This window comes from Emydura macquarii, unplaced genomic scaffold, assembly GCF_026122565.2.
Source record: "Emydura macquarii macquarii isolate MOO-44397 ecotype Brisbane River unplaced genomic scaffold, CSIRO-AGI_Emac_v2 contig_431, whole genome shotgun sequence".
Classification (NCBI taxonomy): domain Eukaryota; kingdom Metazoa; phylum Chordata; order Testudines; family Chelidae; genus Emydura; species Emydura macquarii.
Genome location: NW_027130568.1, coordinates 2,000,347 through 2,021,062, shown reverse-complemented (window position 1 = coordinate 2,021,062; position 20,716 = coordinate 2,000,347). Strand labels below are relative to the sequence as shown.

At 39.8% G+C, this 20,716-nt stretch overlaps 1 protein-coding gene across 1 annotated transcript in view; it reads left to right on the top strand.

Moving 5' to 3' along the window:
• CDH19 (cadherin 19) overlaps window positions 1-19,496 on the top strand; it is a 156,649-nt gene extending 137,153 nt beyond the window's left edge. The window contains exons 10-12 of the mRNA XM_067537481.1: window positions 6,020-6,137; window positions 8,588-8,839; window positions 18,013-19,496. Of these exons, the coding sequence (XP_067393582.1) occupies window positions 6,020-6,137; window positions 8,588-8,839; window positions 18,013-18,503 (861 nt within the window). The 3' untranslated portion in view covers window positions 18,504-19,496. The remainder of the gene's footprint in view (window positions 1-6,019; window positions 6,138-8,587; window positions 8,840-18,012) is intronic.
• Window positions 19,497-20,716: the final 1,220 nt, after the last annotated feature.

The following is a 20,716-nucleotide window of genomic DNA, read 5'->3' as shown; positions in this document are numbered from 1 at the left end:
AAACAAAAGATCATCAACAAGTTCTGTGTATTTTTAGCAAATTAATTTTGCTCTCATGTTTCCTTGTGAAAGTTACAGATATCTTTGATTTAGCTCCTGGAAGTGGCTCAGACAAAAGAATTGGATTTGAGCTCTTGGGACTTCCTTCTGAAAAGATAGTTTGACAATAAAAATGAATGTAAAAGAAGATGTATATTTTTGGCAATGATCTAAATCCATCCATCCGGTTTATCAGACATTTTGAATGGATTTTTCATTATCCATTTAATGTTAGAGTGCTACCTTTCCTATAATCCACCCATCAGCTGCATAATAGCCAGAAAGGCAGCTTCCTGTTGCTCATTGAGAATCCACTTTCACTGCACTACCGTATTAAACCCTTTACTTTCAAAATAACTTGAGCATGAAAAGTACTATATAAAATAGAATGATATCCTACTGTAGCTATTTCTAGCATCTGATCTAATAGAACAATCTTAGTAAACCATGTGGATGCTGGATTCTCTTTGGATTCACACTAGATCTCTTTGACCTTATAACTATATATATAAATAATAGGCTAATCCATTTTAGGAACATGCTGACCACAATGTGACATTATTGCTTTTGTTACAGTAGTTACAAATTCTGTTGAATTCTATACCAAAATCTATGAAATGCCCAGTAAACAAAATGGACCAAAAACACCCCTGGTGGAAGACCAGAGAGGTCACACCAGAAATTAATTTGGCCCTTCAAGTCTTACTCACAGCGCATTCTCAAAACCGCAATTTGAAAGCTTCAAATGTATTACATCAAATTACTTTCTAGGCTACGGGAAAGTGAGTTGAGCATCCAGAATGTGTCCAGTTGTATGTAGGGTAGTTTCAACTCCCTTGTGGCTACTAGTCTTTCTTCATATCAGGCAAAAAGCAGATTTCAGCAGACGGTAAACTGCACTGAGTTCACCAACATTTTGAATTAGTGCTGTCTTCTCTAATGTATATTTGCTTGGCAGGAATTCCTATAATTTGAGAATCACATATGGATTTAGTTTGATGTTGCAGTTTACTTGGTGATTTTACTTCTTAGATCCAAAAGCAGAAACTATATAATCTGCCCGTTGAGTTAGATATCCGGAAAAAAAAAAAGTATTTACTCAAGTACTTAGCATATAATAAAATTACAGTTACAGTGAAGAGAAGTGGCGATGTTAGCTCCCTAGAAAATGAATTGTTGAAAAAAAATACTGGAAAGAATACCAAGTTGTATATAGAATTGAACATACATGATTCAAATTGAAAATGAGCAGTTTGCAAAAACAGACAATTCCTAACAAGGCATATATTAAAAGGATTTTTGAGATCAGGAGAGAGAAGTTGATGGGTAAGACAACATTTATTATTTCATCTTGGTATGTTTATTGATCATGTACAAGTAGCACATGACCAGCAGTGATAAGAAAACAGGAAGAGCAATGGGGATATCTTCACAGACCATAAAATAAAATAGAGGTAGCATGTAGGGACTTAAGTTTCCTCTTGCCCTAACTGCATCCGGTGACGCAGGGGAATCTAGCTTCTGGTATTTTGAGAGGATGCACATGAAGGACCAAGTTGCCATATTGTAAATATGGTTAGCTAAAGCATTAGATTTTCCTAACCAGGAATTAAGGTTGAGCTGGTGGACTGTGCTCATAGAAGTATTGTCCAAAAATAATATTAATGAATTTTAAGCAGGCAACTTGTGAATAATTTCAAACAATGAATACAGTGGATAATAGGTTGTGAACAATTTGCAAACTTTTGGCAGGCCCATGGTTCATCCAGATTGACAGCTGTGTCTGCCTCCAACAAGTCTGACATAAGGATCTGAACTTGTGTGAAAAGAATCAGTGCGCTTGGCCACTCTATGGAGAACCCCAAACCACATCTCCTGGGGAAGAAATAATGGATTAATTTCAGTTTAAAAACAAATGCACCTTTTCATATTGGTTCCTAGATTATTAGAGTTTCCAGATTAATGAGCCTCGAAGTAACACCATTCATGGCAATTAGATTTCAGTACAATCAATACAACAGCTGACACAACCTTTTAAAAGCAATACCTAACCTTGTTACCTTTTCCCCCCACACCAAGCTCATAGGCTTTGTAGACCTTGATTCACAAGCAGTTAGTGCAGAACTTCTCAGATTGTGATGCTAACTTCACTGGTGAGGTGCCAGCTTGTTCCAGGTTAGATGTAAACAAGCCTAGGAAGACTGGAAAAATCTATATTTTTCTTTCTTTCTGGATCATTTTTACTTCATACTCAGAGCTGTCTGTTGCACTCACAATAATTTATAGACTTATCTGGCTTATGTTGATTCCCAGGAGAAAGGACTAAAAATTAAGTCATTTCCCTGTCTAAATGTTGAGAATATTCTTTCTATTCTACGATGAAATGCACAAGGTACATGCATATGCTTTGAACAGTCATAAAGAGACTATTTCTTTTCTTTTCTTTTCTTTTGTAATAGCACAGACCTAAACAAGGAAGCAGTCAGACCAGTATTATTCCTGACTGAAAATATACTTGTGAAAGGTGCAATCATTTTGATTAGTTATAACTGATACTATATGGAAAGTTATATACAGAAGAACACATTTATTTATATATTATTTATCTAGCTATCAATACATGAATTAATAGTGGAATAGCAAACCAGCACCATTCACTTGAAATTGTAGAAATTTTGAGAATTCCACACCTGATGGATTTGTAATGTTTTATTTCCTGATTAGATGGCTATGTTACTAATCAGCACAATACAAATGCAAATTGAGTGTATTACAATCAAATATATAATTAATAGTTTGTGTGGTGTTTTCAATGTCCAATGAGCTCCACGTGACCAGACTACATTGTCTGTTTTGAGCTCACTGCTAGATTGGGGTCTTTGTTAACTTCAGAGTTACCAAATCAGGGAATAGAAAGAATACCACATGAATGATAACTAACCAACAAAGCACAAATTGCAAGTTATGAGTTATACATTTTATAATCAAATACTCAAACATTCAGGCTCAAAATTCATTTTTCCTGGAAACTCACATTAGTAAAGTTCAAATATCGAAGGAAAATGACCATGAACCTGCCACAAAACCAACCAAATTGTAATTTACTTTTGAATTTCATAGAATCATAGAATTTTAGGGTTGGAAGGGACCTCAGGAGGTCATTTAGTCCAACCCCCTACTCAGAGCAGAACCAACCCCAACTAAATCATCCTAGTCAGGGGTTTATCAAGCAGGGCCTTAAAGACCTCTACGGTTGACGATTCTACCACCTCCCTAGGTAACCCATTCCAGTGCTTCACCACCCTCCTAGTAAAAATGTTTTTCCTAATATCCAATCTAGACCTCCCTCACTGCAACTTGAGACCAGTGCTCCTTGTTCTGTCATCTGCCACCACTGAGAACAGCCTAGCTCCATCCTCCCTAGAACCTCCCTTCAGGTAGTTGAAGGCCGCTATCAAATCCCGCCTCAGACTTCTCTTCTGCAGACTAAATAAGACTAATTCCCTCAGCCTCTCCTCAAAAGTCATGTGCTCCAGCCCCCTAATCACTTGCGTTGCCCTCCACTGGACTCTCTCCAATTTGTCCACATCCTTCCTGTAGTGGGGGGCCCAAAACTGGACACAGTACTCCAAATGAGGCCTTACCAGTGCCAAAGAGAGGGGAATAATCACTTCCCTCAATCTGCTGGTAATGCTCCTATTAATGCAGCCCAATATGCCATTAGCCTTCTTGGCAATAAGGGCATATCCAGCTTCTTGTCCACTGTAACCCCCAGATCGTTTTCTGCAGAACTGCTGCGTAACCAGTCAGTCCTCAGTCTGTAGCAGTGCACGGGATTCTTCCATCCTAAGTGCAGGACTCTGCACTTGTCCTTGTTCAACCTCATCAGCTTTCTTTTGGCCCAATCCTCCAATTTGTCTAAGTAACTCTGTGTCCTATCTCTACCTTCCAATGTATATACCACTCCAGATGACCAGTGTCACCTTCAAGCTTGCTGAGGGTGCAATCCATTCCATCCTCCAGATCATTAATGAATATGTTGAACAAAACCTGCTCCAGGACCGACCCCTGGGCACTCTGCTTGATACAATATTTGTTATAGAAATATTTGTGGAATACACACATGCACACTATTTTGTCAGCTCTAGGTATGGAGATTATTACTATCAAATCAGCTGAAATAGTCTCTTTAGTTTATTGAGGTACATGACAGAATAGCATGAGGAAGCTGGATCACTGCTTCCTGTGCAAAACTGGATATGTGCATAAACAAAGAGCTTCATTCTCTAGTTCTGCCAATATTGCACTGTGAGAATTACATTCACTTTTTAAAAAAGATTCTTGCATCTATTCTTACAATAGTATTAAGGTAGCAGCTTTCTCTACTATTATTGGGACTAGTTGGCACTCCCTCTTTTTGCGTATTTGAATCATGCAGGGTACTCTCTAGTTCTGGGAAAGAGGAAACATCCCATTATTCCTAACAGTATATAGAAGATACCCCTTTGTCTTATATGGAAGACATCGCAAGCATTAGCAAGCAGAATTCTGCACTGCCTCTACAAAACTGCATAGGACTTCTGTTTCTCCATGGGATCTTTATGCAGCTGGAAGAGGGCTTGCTCACATGAACAAAAAGGACTGCCAAGAACATGAGGCACCCGTAAGAACAGCATTTCCTGTTGCTTTTACAATTGCCTCATTGTACATTCTTTAAGTATCATGATAGTGGCAGAAAGGAAAAATATCATGATACTGATCATGATTATGATCTTGCCTAAAAGGAAATAGGATTTATGTTTACTTCTTAGAATTCTGAGTGGAAAATATTTTTATAGGGGAAGATTTTCAAAGACAAATCGCAGTTAGGTGCCAGGATCCCACTGGCTAACTGCCATTTGTGCCTTTGAAAATCTCCCCTGTAGCACCCAAAACTGTGAAAGTGTCTCAGTTTCACTGTGTTCAATTGGAGTTGAATGTACTCAGAGTCCTAGAGGCTCAAATCCATATAGAACATGAAGACACATTGATGGATAAAATGAGTCACGTTATTCAAAATGGACATGAAATTTTCTAAAGTATCATGAGTTCAGGTCCGGATTTTTGGTTTGGGCCCACATCAAATGAAAACATACTTTTAAAAAAATCAGTCTCCATTAATGAAAGAAACAAATTGGCTTCTGTAGTGATCTGTAAGGATCTTCAGTGAATGTTTTATTTGATGATGCATGATTGTCACTATTATCAGTTGCTATTCACTCAATTATTTGCTCTTTGTAAGCAGAAATATTACTAATTATATTAACTTCAACTTGGTTGTTTATTCATGAAGATGGAAGATATTATTTTCAGTGCTAAGATGCTAATTTTGACTTTGTTCTCTTGCAAATGACAATCTGGTTATTTATTTGTAAATAAAGGCTATTTTGTTTTCTTGAAAACCAAAACAAGAACTCTATCATAATTTCAAGAATCAACAATTCAAGACATGAATTTGTCACCATCTCTCACTTACTGCCACTATAATACATCAGTTGTATGATGATGCTCTGTTTGTGGGCTGGAAGGAAATAGCTTTTGTATTAGAGGGTTGGTTCAAATGGAGAATGATATACTTTTCACCTTGGGGGAAAAAGGGAAGGGCAAAATACTTTATATATGATTCTTGTTTGTGTAAGAAAACTTTTATTTTATTTTATTTTATTTTATTTACCCTTTGCATTTTGATTCTGGAAGCCATTTTACCCTAAACCTTTAACGCTCATCTCCCTCAAATCATCACAAAATCAAATGGTATAATGGCAGGAAACTAAAATACATTAGAAATCTAATAACCTCAACCAAGATTGCAATTATATACATTTATTCGCAGCAGAATTTGTAGCCTCAGCAATTCATTATAATCTCTGATGTATTGTGTTAAAATAAAATAAGTAGTATTTATTCTTAAATAATCGTGTTTGTTGATGTTTGTTTCCAGCTAATTCAGACCATCAGTGCAGTGGATAAAGATGATTCAGTAGAAGGCCATCATTTTTACTTCTCTCTGTCTCAGGAGGCCACAAACAACTCAAATTTTACTGTCAGAGATAATCAAGGTAGTGTCATTCATGTAGCTTTTTAAAAATCTCTTTATGAAAGATTCATGCTTTTAATGGTGCTCACATCACCAGTTTTAGATAACCTTTCACCCATACAGAAATTTTTGGTGTAAAGTTTGAATTAGGGCAAAAGAGTTATCATGAGCAACCAAGAAAATATAGATTTGTATTACTTAACAGATAGTTAAATATAGCATGTGTAATGGGACATAACTTTAATTCTTAAATTGTCACATGTTGGTGTTAAGAAAAGAGTGGTTTGTTTTTTTTTTAATGGAGAAATAATGTTAATAAGGGTCCATTCTTTTACTCAGTTCAGCAAAAACAGAATTATAAACCGAAGCACAATTCACAATTATGCAACTTTTCATCTTATTACATTTAAAACTGTATTCATTGATTACTGATGACATCATATGAATGACTTCTTTGCATATCCTAATGCTATACAGTTCTGGTATTGATCCAGATGCTTCAGAAGAATGATGTAGGGGGTCACCAATCGAAACTAATCTGAAGGGAAAACAAGTTCAACGGCTGATGAAATTACAGGAAAGATGACCAGTTAAAGTCTGTCTTCTAAGACTTAGAAGAAGAGCTGTTTCAAACTCAGCTAAAATACACATTGCTCATATTGACTTTGTTAATTATTTGAATGTTCTGGCTAGGTGAATAAATCAATGGGATTAACTCTTGGAAAGTTCACTTTATATGAAATAGGAAAGTAGTTTTCTTAATGTCTCCAAAATGAAAGTCAATGGTTTAATACATATTTAAATTCTTGGTTTTCATTTACCTCTGACCCATTGCCAGAAGGTGGAATTATAGAGCCCTTGCTGAGTAAGGGTCAAATTGTGAATGGCATAAGGAGTCCTACCCTCTTTTGTGTACCCCACACAAGGTCCAAGAACAGTTTTCTCCAGAATGCAGGCACAGCTCCCTCTATGTGCCACTAGGGGAAGAAAATTCTCCAAATATGGAATGAAAGAGCTAACAACAGGGCCTCTGCACTGTCCCACAAAAGTAGTTGAATACACTGGGACAGCCTGAGACCTGAGGAACAGATGAACCTAAGGTTCCCCATGAGTCGAGATAGTTTTCTCTCATCGCTTAGAGCTATGAATAAATAACACATTATGGGCCTTACTAGGAGGAGATAGTTTTAACAGAACTCCTGAATGTATGCAGTATAATACATTACAGAGATAATACTGAAGGGGTTTATCTTTTTTTCATACATAAATATATAGTACAATTTCTTTTCTGGCTGAGGCTTAAACATCTTAATATTTATAAATAATTTGTTTCTTCCACACACGTGCATGCAAAAGTTTATTTTGCATTATGTATATTTTTCCAATAAGCTTAGTTAAAATATGTCTCTAAACTGAATGTGGCAGCCTGCAGTATCAGTTGTATCTGCTGTGCATGTTGGGTCACATTGCTTCATTTAGGGTCTATGCTAATTTTTAAACAGCAGTTTTACAGACAACAAGTTTTACAGACAACGGATCAGGAGTTTCTGGCAAATGTTCTCTGGCCAAAATAACAGGAGCTCACTTGGCTCCTGTTTTGAGACGGTGGAAATTCACAACTAAGTTTATCTGCTTCCCCCATCCACCTACCCCTATCTTTCAGAAAGCCATCCTTTGAATTTTGAACCTATTGATTAGCCAGTACTACAAGGTGATCTACAAACAGTTGTATAGGATGGCAGCTGGTTACATGGGTCCATTTCAAAGTATCAGTTATTCAGTTTGAATAGGGGCTTAGGTTTTTTTTTCCCTTCAGGTTTGAACATTAAAACAGAGTCCATTGCTCAAATTCTGCCATCACTTCTGAAGTATTTGCATTGAAGTAAATGGAGTTACTCTGGATCTACTAATGTAACACAGAGTAGAATTTACCCACTATTACCGCCACTGTATGTAGATTACCAACAACCACAGATATGCAGACAAGGAAAACTGTTTTTTTTTTTTTTTTTTGCACACGTCATTGAAAAACTTTGGATTTACAAAACCTAAACTGGTGTTGTTTTTATCAACCATAGCTATACTCCAGAGTACAGAAGGTTTGGATAAATGACTCTGTATTAGGCCCATTTATATATTAATTTACTAAAAAAAAAAAAAAAAAGCTTGTTATATAAAAAGTCATGAGTTGTCCTTATAAGCTGATTTGCATGTTCTATTGTAACTGATGCTTTTGTAATCTATCAATAACTGAAATGCCTCATTCTGTTCAGAATGTCCTTCATTTTACCTGGTTTTGCTGATTTATAACCTACTTAACTAAGCAGTTCCCCCCACACTTCTCTTTCCTTTCCAGTGATATACACCTTTGTGCAAGGTCATTGATTGCAAATAAGGGCATGTTATTATCCAGACATTTTATTTATTTTTATTAAAATGATAAATATCTGATGCATGTACTTCATCTTCTAGATAACACGGCTGGAATTCTTACAGCAAAAAATGACTTCAATCGACAAGAGCAGATTTCTTTCTACCTGCCAGTCCTAATTGTGGACAATGGAAGCCCCCCACTTAGCAGCACAAACACCCTAACTGTCAGCGTCTGTGATTGTGATACTGAAGCTAGTCCCCAGTCTTGCCGATTTGGAGCTTTCATGTTTTCCATGGGTCTCAGCATAGAAGCTTTAGTTGCCGTTCTGGCCTGCATACTAATAATATTAGGTAAGCAAAAATAAGTGAGATGACTTTAGTATTTTTATATGTATTCCACTGCCCTCTTCTGCTATATGCTAGATTTGATTATATGAATAGAGATGCCTTGGACTGGTTGAGCTAATTAAGATGTTGTGTTTATTATGTTTCACTGATCACAAATCAAATCTGTTTAGTTTACAAATAAAAAAAAAGTCTTAACTGCCAGCCCTGAAAATTTGGCCAAAGTCTAGGTGTGCACCTGCCTGCACATCTATCATCAGCTGTCATAAAGATTTGGAAGACTAAAATCTTGTATCAGCACAGGTAAAACCGAAGCAGAATTTAGCTTTGCAGTTGAAATTTAGCTGATTGTTCTATCGATGATGCACCAGAAGGAATAGAATCCAGTTCACTCCACTATAACTATGTGGTTTTGTAGAGCTAAGATACATTTTTACTGTTTTTTTTTTTAAATTTATTTTTGTCACTAAGGAAGGCAGCTCTAACTCTGGATACAAACAGAGTTGATCTGTTCAGTACTAAAGTGACATTTTTACATAGTCCCTTCTTCAGATACAACCACTCTTAAACTACTCTTTCCTCCTCAGTAGATACAATGTTAGACTCAAGAAATTTAGGAAGCAGAGTGCTATGCCTGATGTTACATAAGCAGTCTGTGTACCTAAAATGTTTCCTCCATTTTGACAGATTCTACTGGTTTGAGATATAGTCCTATAAATGTAGGGATAGAGTGAGAGTCAATCCGGTGTGCCTGCACAGGGATGAAAGTATAAGCAAGAAGCTTCCCCTTTTGCATTGCTGTGAGAGGACTGCTCACAGTAGTGGGCCCTGCACCCCTTGCACTCTGAGAGCAGAAACTGTTTGCTTCTGCTCTCTTCTCAGCCCACCCCCATTCAGAATAAAGCTAGAGCATAAGGGGCAGCAATCTGCTCCATCCAAACATCAAAGTTTCCCTGAGCCAATGACTCATCAGACTGATGCAGTTAAAGCAAACCAGTTTCACAGCCAAGGGTACACATGGGAAGGATGTGGCCAGCTTCACGTGTGACCACCTTTGACTCTCATATAGGCATTTGGAAGTGGGGTGAACTGGAGACATCCTTCCAGTGTGAGATTTGAACCCATGACCTTTAGAATTGTAATCAATTGCCTTAACCTGTAAGGTGCCATACTGCAATGCCATTTGGCCCTGAGCACATCTGGACCTGCTCCACATACGTTGCACCAGGAGGCCCCATTTTAATCTACAAAATGGCAGCCTTCACACAGTGTAACTTCATTTGTACAGTGTGACTTAGCACAAATGGTGCATGCGGGGTTCCGTTGTGTGGAAACCACCATTTTGCAGATCAGAACAGTGGCCTCCTGGTGTAGTGTATGTGAAGCAGGTCCAGACACATTGGCGTCAGCACAGTCACCTGCACACAGCCAATTTGACTGTTTGCACCATCTAGCTGTGCAAATATCCAGCTGAGAGACTCGAATATAGAAAATCCTTATCTGTGGGCAGCAGCTAATCAAGAGGCCTCTTCTCTGCTCCAGCTGATAGGAATGTGTGCTATCCTTTTCTGAGATGGGAATCTGCAGTAGCTTATAAGATCCTTAAGGCAGGATCCATATTTTCTTTTATGCCACCCTGAGTACCCTGTTGGCACTTAAAGATAAAGAATCAACGTGCTGCCCTAGTATCACCACAGAGGGCCTTCCTAAGCTGTGGCCTCATTTGCTAGACAGTGAATTCCTCTTGCAGATTTGTGATAAGAGGCACAGTGGACTCATTTTTACCCAGAGCAGAGGCGACATATGGAGGGAACATGCAAGGTCACATGCCCCCCATCTCCCAGATTTGCTACTTGGCTTGTACTGAGAATGCTAACATAGAGTGAGCATGCTCAGTAATGCTCCCCCTCAACTATCAGCAGGCCCGGGTCTTCTCTGACCTAGAGCATCTGCTTCAGCCTCCAGCAGTGAGTCTAATAGTGCAGTTATGAACAAAAAACAAGAATCCAAGAAACATGCTGGAAAATATGACGAGACTTTCTTTGATTATGACTTCACCAGTGTTTTGATCAAGAACGAAGTAAGGCCAAAATGCCTGGTATATCACACAGTGTTATCTAGTGAAAGCATGAAAACCTAATAAGCTTAAACAACATTTGGAAACCCTTCACAAGGAACACACAGGCAAACTATGGTTATTTTTCCAGTGCCAGAAAGAAGAACTTTCACATCAACAACTGCAATGCAAGAGAGCCTTGTCCATCTCCGAGCAAGCTCAAAAGATATCATTTGAGTTCTTACCACATTGCACAGGCCAAGCAGCTTCACACAATTGGAGAAACTTTGATTTTGCCAGCTGCAACTGATGTGATGAACATAATGTGTGGGGAAAATGAGGTAAGCAAGCTCAGAGCCATACCACTTCTCCAACAACACAGTGAAATGAAGGATCAAACTGACAACAGCAGATTGAGAAAACACACTAGTAGAGTATCTGAAAAACACAGATGCTTTTGCTCTTCAAGTTGCTGTGATCACTGGGGGTCATGATGCACATTTCTTGGCTTTTGTGAAATACACAAGAGGGTGCAGTTCTCAAAGACATTCTGTTCTTCCTCTTCCCAGACACAAGATCAGACAAGGAATGTTCAATATACTACATGGCTACATACAAAACAAAAATATACCATGTGATTACATGGCAGGCTTTTGCACAGATGGAGCTCTGTCTACAGCAGGCTACAAAGCAGGTGTGTGTGCCTTGGTAGAGAAAGTTGCTCCTTTTACTGTGCAAACTTCCTGCAGGATTCAAAGAGAAAAACTAACATCTAAAGCTCTGAGCCCAAAGCTAGTGAAAGTTTGCAGCAGATCTCATCTACTGCGAACTACATGAAGACTCAGCCTCTTCACATGTGTCTGTTTGCAAAACTGAGGAAATGATGATGTGTTGTTGTTCCACACTGAACCTTGTTGGCTCTCAAGAGGAAAAGTATTGGGATGATTTTTTGAACTGAGAGACAAGATGCATACCTATGCAATGAACTGTGAAAAGAGTGGGTTTGTTGATTTTCTGTATGACCAAAGAAAGATGTGCCTTCTTCAAATCACAGACATATTTGGGAAACTGAGTGAATTGAATATATGTCTGCAAGGAAAGAACACCACATCCATCGCAACACAGGATTCACAAAGAAAATAGTTTACTGGAAGAATAATCTATTGAAGACAAACTATGACTCCTTCTGTGACCCTTCTATGCCCACGGTAGCCACCTGAAAATGCCAAGGTCAGGGCAGGCTGCAAAAGGAGAGCAGATTCTCCCAACACCGGTGGGTAACACTGAAGTCAGACTTCCCAACCAGCCACAAACTGTGCTTCTGATTCCCCAAACCGGTTATCAAGAAGCCAGTACACAAATACACATAGTTCCCTTTATTGCATTTCAGTCTCCGACCCCCAATCAACCACTAGGTCCAGTAAAGAGACCAGTTATTTAAACTCTATGCTCTTTACCAAAAAGGTTCCTCCTGACCCCAAAGGGTCAGCCACAGTACCAGATCAATATAAGTTTAGATCTTACCCAAAATACCATGCTGCCAGCCAATCCTTTAGTAACTAAAACTACAGGTTTATTATAAAAAGAAAGAAACAAACTACAAGAGAAATGTTAAAGGATTAAAGCAATCAGATACATACAAATGATTTGAAAGTCCATATATATCCATATATATTATAGAAGAATGGTGGAGTTTGCAGGCTTGTATAGACCCTCTGGTATAGATCTAGTACCTGGATGGGTCTCAGTCCTTTGTTTCACAGCTTCAGTTGCAGATGACGTGATCCAGAGGTAGATAGGTGGCTGAAGACTGAACCCAACTGAAGACAAAATGGATCCCGGGCCTCTCCCTTTTATGTTCTCTGGCTTTTTTCCATGGCGCTTGTGGAATTTTACAGGAACCAAAATGGAGTCCAGAGTCACATGAATAAGTCCTGGTGACTCATCAGGTATATCTCTGGCTTCTCCCCCTGGGCCCCTCATACCTGTTAATTTCTTAATGGGCCATCAAGCAGGCTTTTGTTCTGCAGCCATCCTGTCTGGGGTGTGACCCAGACACAGCACAATTTGAAATACAGATATAGCAACCATACCCATAACTTCCATTACACATATAACACATGAACATAAATGTTATTGTAGCCAGGAGGTGTGGCCTCCCTCAGAGACTGACACAAAGGGAGAGCCAAACGCCCCCTGTGGGTGGGAATCCAAAAGGACATCACCTGACCGGAAGCAGGTGGGCGGGACTAGGCTGTTAAAACCCAGACCTGCTCGCTCAGTCAAGCCCCAGTGGCCAAGGGAAAAGGACACCTCTCCCTCGGGGCTCAAGCCTAAGGCCATGTCGGACGCCCACTTGGAAGAGAAGCTGGCAGATCTACCCATGGCGTGGGGCCCTGCTGATCCGGAGGAGCTGCCTGCTGTCTGGGACCCGGAGGAAGGCCTGCCTGAGCTGCCCACTGCCGGGGACCCTGAGAACCTGCAGGTGCTGCCCACTTCCTGGGGGCCTGAGGACTTGGAGGTACTGCCCTCCGCAGAGGACCCCGCGCAGTATCCAGACCTGCCACCGATTGATGGGGAGGGACTCATGGGACTCCCGCACGCCTTCTACCCCAGCAACCCAGAGGGAGGCGACGGGCCCCAGCTACTCTAGGGAGAGGGTGGGAGGAAGGACCCCAGGGAAGCCGACTGTGGTGCAGCTGAGCTGACGCTCGCGGTGAGTCAGCACATTTCAGCCAGAGCCCTGTTGACCCAGTGATGGGACACCCTGTCACTGACAGGGCCCTGGGCTGGAACGCAGTGGAGATGGGTGGGTCTGCGTCCTCCTCCCTCCTTCCCTCACCCTGACCTGGGGTGAATGCTGGCTGAGTGCCAGAACCTGTCCTTACTGCCCGCCCTGCCCTGTCTAAGGGCCGGGCCATAGAGTGCTGTGCCCCCTGCTAAGGGCTTGAGTGGATTTGTGTTCTTCGGCCTGCCCTACCAGACAGGCCAGGCCATAGACTACTGACTTACCTAGCTAAAGACTAGAGATTGCTGTCACCCTGCCCTGCCCTCTCAAAGGGCTGGGCCATAGACTGCTGCTCACCCAACCCAGGGCTCAAGTCTGCGTCTGTTTGCCTGCCTGCCCTGCCTAAGGGCCGGGCCCAAGACTGTGGCTCCCCCTACCAAGAGCTCGAGCCTGAGTGTGTGTGCTTACCTGCCCTCCCGAGGGCTAGACAAGAGACTGATTCTTTGCCCAGTTTGAGGGCTGGAGACTGTTCGCTGGCCTGCCTTCTAAGGTGTGGGGCGGACTAGGCGGCAGACCCCTTCCATGCCCTGCTGAGGGTTATTTCCCATTGGAGGCCCGTCCCTGCCTGAAGGCCAGGCCATAGGCTGATAACGCACCCCATGGGGCGAGAGACTATTCCCCAAAAAGGGGGTGACCTGAGCCCAGGCTCGCCCTACTGAGGGCCGGAGGCGACCCCCCTAAGTCGGACTCCCCAAAGCCGTAGGCACCGGGAGGTGTGGCCTCCCTCTGAGATTGACTCAGAGGGGGAGTCCCTGGCGCTGGCCCCTACAGGGAACCGTCTACAATTATCATCTTACTTAGCACATTATAATCTTTCTAACAGTACCTGACATGGCATATCTCACATGAATTATTATGATTTTGACATACTGATGTCGAACAATATAATAAATGCCCCTTCCCGCCCCCAGTCCAGCCAGTGTGACACCTTCCTGCAGCTTTGCATGTTCCTGGCTGACACACAGGTGATGGCTGAGCATCTCAGCCAGCTGGAGGAACAGTTTGCATCCTTCTTCCCTTTTTGGACATGACAAAATATGATTTGGTGTGAAACCCCTTTCAATACAAGACTGATACCCTGGATTTACCAGCTGCTGAAATCAAACAGCTCAGAAATTTCCTGCAATCGATTCTTGAAAGAAATATCTGTCCAACTTTCTTTCCCAGAGTTCTGTCTCACTGTCAGCAATGAATATCCTGCACTCTCAACATGCATCTTGAAACTGATAGTGCCATTCACGAGCATATATTTGTGTGCAGCTGGATTCAGCACACTTGAGTCCATCAAGTCTTGGTATCGATATATTGGAGATTTGACGTGCAATTTCTATTTCACCACTGGACATCAAGAAGTTGTGTCACAGAGGCAAGCCCATGTGTCACAGATAGCATTAAATAACATACTTCATGTGTAAATTCCTTGGGTGCTATGGTGTTTTGTTGCTATCTGGCCTCACAGGAAACAGTAAGCTTCAAAATGGATTCACACAGGCAAAAGAATTGTGAAACCCTGCCTTAACCAGTCAGTCATCGCACTTCCATCCAAACGTAATGCACAGTAATCCCATCTGGCACTAGAGTGTTCATTTAGCAGTCCCTTATAAGGATGTATCAAGTACAGTGAACTTATTAAAGATCTTGTTTTCTAACATTAGCAAACAGCATCCTTTGAAATACTATACTTTGTGATAGTATGACATGGGCAAATCATCATCCAAAGATTTGGGACATCCAAAGCAAAGACAACATTTTCAGTGCCTCCTCATTAGCTACTATCAGAACTATATAAATTCACCAGCACTAAAGTTACTTCACAGATGGTCTGATTTAAAAGTAATAAGTTAGATGAACAATCGTTTCACTACAAGTGAAATTTTAATTTAAGAATGAGTAAAATCGATTCCACTGGTTACAAAGGAAAGGATAATGAAGAGGTGTTACAGTTCTAAATCATGCAGCCATGGCATGAATTGTACTTGTTCTTTAACACTTCAGATTTTTCTGTAAGAAAACTATCCCCGAAGATGTAACATCAGAAATAGAAAATAAGAAATATGTTCCAATGCATTTAATCCATTGCCAAAAATCTGTATGGATAAATATTTTCTAGACTGCCTGATCTTAGTTAAAGAGCTCAAAATAAATGGGAACTATTTCTTCTTGTCTTAGAACTTTGTTTTAAATTGTTGAAAGTGAATACAAAATCATCTCAAGGAAGCCCGACATTTTTCAAGTGAAGCATATCCAGAGAAAATAAACTCTTTTTTTAACACTCATTACACAATAAAACCTCTGCTAGTCTATTCCATACAACAAAATTTGTGATATCACTAATCACAGAAGAGTTTAGAGTATGAAAATGAAGACTAAAGGCCTTATTTTGATCTCAGTTATGGCGGTGTAAATGGGAACCAAATGCACTGGACAATGAAGTCAGTAGAGTCCCAATAGAAACCAGTGTAAATGAGATTACATATGTTATGAACAGCCATATTCTGCACTGCCTTGGACCTCATGCAATCATTTTGGCTTCCGATTCCTGGCTTCAACTCACAGCAGTTGGCTCTGTTAATATCCAGCCACCCTATCAGTTTGACTAGCTTAGAATGATATCATCACAGTTACAGGGTGAAGTGTAATTTTTATCCTTCACTCAGTCTTTCCATGGACACCCCTTCCAAAAAAGAGGCCCACACCAGTACTTCTCCCAGGGTAGAATCCCATGATTCATTGCACTGTTAGACTGGGTCTCCAAGTCACAGCACCCTGGTTCACCAGCTGTGTCCCCTCAGCAGGTCCAAAGGGGTTTTGGCCTCTGGAAGCCAGTGACCAGTATGGAAATATAGCAACAGAAAACAACTAGTTCAAAACAAATTATTATTTATCCATAGGAACACAACACAGTGAAGGTAAAGGGCTGAAACCACAAAAGGCCTACACTCACATCATTTTACCTAAACCTTAGCCCTTCGTAACAAATGAGGTAATTCCCCTTTTTCCTGGCACTCCCCAGCATTGGGACTGGATGAAGCAAACTTTACTCCTACATTTTCTGACTCTCAGTCTGACTCCTGAGTTCACTGTCAATCTCTTATCCATGTAAAAGTCTCTATGTCTGCCCTGAGACACCAGAAACTGGTCAATCCAGTTTATGTATCTCCCCCAGGTAGGCTGGAAGTTGACTCCCAGTATTGGATTCACTGTACTGTCCACTGAAAATTAGAGTAATTATGTGGTTCCTGGATTCGTGTGGAGACCTCCAGCTAGAATTAATCCTTAGTCTTCCATAGAGCCAGAGACACCCAATATTCAAACAAACATATAAAACACAATATTCATAAAAATAATACAGATATCTCCCACATTCTTCACATTTTATATATATATATATGTATATATATATATATATATATGCACATAGTGTTCCATGCAACATTGTGTTCTGGATAAAGAATTGCTGTTTTCAGAATTGTCAATCAAATTTGTTTGGTTTATATTTTAAGCTTAAAACTGTGTTTAATTTCCAGTTGTATTTAGTTACAAACTGAAATAATGCATCTTTTTGGATCCTATAGATTATTTGAAATGGACATTTCAGTTTGGGATGAAGTGAGCCAAGATTTGGTGGGGGGGGGGGGAGAGGGAGAAAGAACATTTATTTAAAACACAAACAAATGTAAAATCCATTCTACCAGAGCCAGTCATTCTACAATCCAAGCTTTTGTGTCAGTTACAAACAAGCTATTTTAAAAGATAGAGCTTGATGATACACAGATATGAGGTATAGCATCCCCAAAATCCTATTTCTCAAATGTGCAAAACCAGCTACTAGAAACTACTGGACCAGATCCTCACCTGCTGTAACTTAGCTTAGCTCCACTGAATTCAATGGAGTTGAACCAATTGACATCAACTGAGGAGGATCTGACCCAATAACATTCCTTTTTTATTTCCCAGCCCTTCCTGTGGTTTTGATCTGGGAGAGGGAAATGAAATTTTGAATGGAGCATTGATATATTATGTAATAAAACAAACTAGTTTCAAAACAGCACAAATAACCTGTGATTCCCTCACCACTCCAAACTCTTATTGGTCAAACAAATTGCTCCTTTTCCTTAACTCATTTTATAAGTCCCTTTGTAGCCATTTTCCCACCAAAAATACTATGTTCATCTTACAACCATAAATCTATAAAAATCACAGTTCTATAAATCCACCTAGATTGCCGGAGTTTGCACATGCTTCAACATTTAGAAGTTTTACCATCCTTTAAGACTTTCCAAGCACATATAACATCTCTGGTTTTTGTTTTTGTTTTTGTTTTTGTCTTGTCAGTGTTTATTTTGGCAATTCTGGTTTTAAGGCAACAGAGGAAGCATTCCCTATTTCCTGAGAAGGCTGAAGAGTTCAGAGAAACCATTGTCAGGTATGATGATGAAGGAGGCGGAGAGGAGGATACAGAGGCTTTTGATATTTCAGCGCTCAGGACTCGTACTGTCATGAGAGAGCGTAAGGCTAGAAGAAACATCACAACAGAAATCCAAAGCCTTTACAGACAGTCTCTGCAAGTTGGTCCTGACAGTGCTGTGTTCAGGGAATTCATTTTTAAAAAGCTTAAAGAAGCTAATTCAGATCCTACTGCTCTGCCTTACGACTCCCTTCAGACATATGCATTTGAGGGGACTGGCTCATTGGCTGGATCCCTCAGCTCTTTAGGATCAAGCATGTCAGATGTGGATGAGAATTATGATTACTTTACTGAATGGGGACCGGACTTTAAACAACTAGCAAGCATGCATGGCCCCATGAAGAGTGCAATGGATTAGCAATGCAATGGCCACATTTTCAAAAGTACTTAGCCAAAATCAAGGCTGGATTTGAAAATGAGACCCATTTAAACAACAAAATAAGTGGCCAGGTTTTCCAGAAGACAGTTCAAAAGAATGGCGGATGCTGTGAACCTTTAGATAATCTGCCCAGGCGAAGCACCTCTGTGAGATGCTGGAGTGCTCAGCACTTTTGAAAGTCAGCTGTTATTCAGGTGCCTGAATACAAGCTGAGCTCCTTTGAAAATCTAGTTCCAATGGTGGGTGCTTATAACAGGTCGCACAAGTACAGGGAAAAAAAATAATTCCTAGAAATATTCAACATAGCTTAGGCTTTACAACTATTTCCATAGTTAAGGCTGACTTTTGTTTTTGTTTATATTAATTAACCAATGTTAAAGCTTGCATATTTGTATTATGTTTTGTAATATAAATACTATTGTGTAAAAAAATGTCCATACAAGACATATTTTAGAATGATTCTCATAAATACTTACAACATTTTCTATTTATTTTTTTAGGATGATAAAACTAAAGCAAATGCAGTTTTTTAACAGTGTAAAAATAAAGGCCTGTTACAGTCAACATTTATTCATTATTACATTTGAATTTTTATTAAACTGTTGGGAAAAGTGTTAAATTCATCATTAATTTCTCAGTTAATGCATTCAAAAATGATAAAGGACAAAAAAGTATTAGGTTCAAGTTTGAATCAATATTCAACCTAAATATGATAGAATTAAACATTTTACTGTGCATAGCATCAAATACAATTCACGTCTGGGCATTTTCCCTTTTATTAAGAGCTTAAAAGATGACTGATTTCCCAGCACAGATTTTTTTTTATTATGGAATATAAAATTAGCTTCCCTTCTCAATTTTACTGTAACAGTATTAAAGATCTTTAAAATGCTAAGCTGGTGGATATAAAACTTTATGTATAACATTAGATATTAAGATAATAAAACACTTTAATGTTAATCCAGTTTTTCAGAAAATGATCCCACATCATTTTGAAGGAATCAAGTCAGACTTCAAAATTAATTTCGCACTGCATTTTTCTTTTACACAGTCTGTACTGCATATAAAATTGTCTCAGAACTATTCCCTTTCACTTATCTGTATGGGTGATCAACAGAAATTTAGTTATCGAAAAACCATCAAATATATTCAAATGGCTGGCTAAGAGAGGAAGGGTCTGCCTTATATTTATTCACCATTTTTCAATTAGCTATTTATTTTACAGCATCTGCAACATTTAATTAGTTGAAACATTTCAACAGCTGAAGTTGGCATCAGGATAAGGAAAACAGAGCAATTAGCTTCTTCTTCCTTTTTTTTTTTTTAAGCTCTCAGGTAAGCTCCACTGAGTTACAGAAAGCTAGCAAAGCTTATACAAGAAATGAAAAGGCATGAAGCATAGCAAATATCACAGCGCTTGTACAATTACTTGTTTATTAAAGAAAAACAAGGGATGTAGGCTAAGCCGAAAGATGCTAGTACAGAGACACTTTAAACGCTTGCATGCTAAAAATAAAATTCATGAGAAAGTAAGGGAATTAGGAGAACACTCGAAAGGGTTGGCTTGTGGGGAGAGTCCAGAGAAGAAAAACTGTGGATGCTATTAGTTCTTGGAACAATATTGGCAAGCATGTGACAAGCAGCTGATGAGGCAGCACATATATAATGGGGATGTAACATGTATAATGTTTTTTATGAGGACAATGCTAAGGCCTCTCCATGGAAGAGTTCCCACAGAGCAACTTTAAAAGATGCATGTTGATGAAGCATCACATTGATGAATCTAATGCTTGTATTCAATGGCACACAAACAGATGTGACAAAATGGTTTCTAGCTGAGACAATATTGTGCATATTAATCATTTGCTCCATGGAGAATAGGGAATGAGACAGCAAATGAGCTTGCATTTGTTTGTTTTGCGGGGAGGGATTGTGACCAGGTATATAGACGATGAGGAAAGCACCAGAGAGCCCCTGTGTGTGGGGCTAGCTCCATCCCTCTAATCCTGTCAATCATGCATGGTAGGGAGGAGATCTTTAAAAAGGAGGAAACTGCAGTCAGCTATGGAGAGAGATCACCTTCAGGAAGAAACTGCTGGAGGGGCCCACAGGAGAACTCCCATCCAGAAGATCTCCACTGCGAAACTATGAAGAGTTCAGAAAACTTCCAGAACAAGCTGGACAGTGTAAGT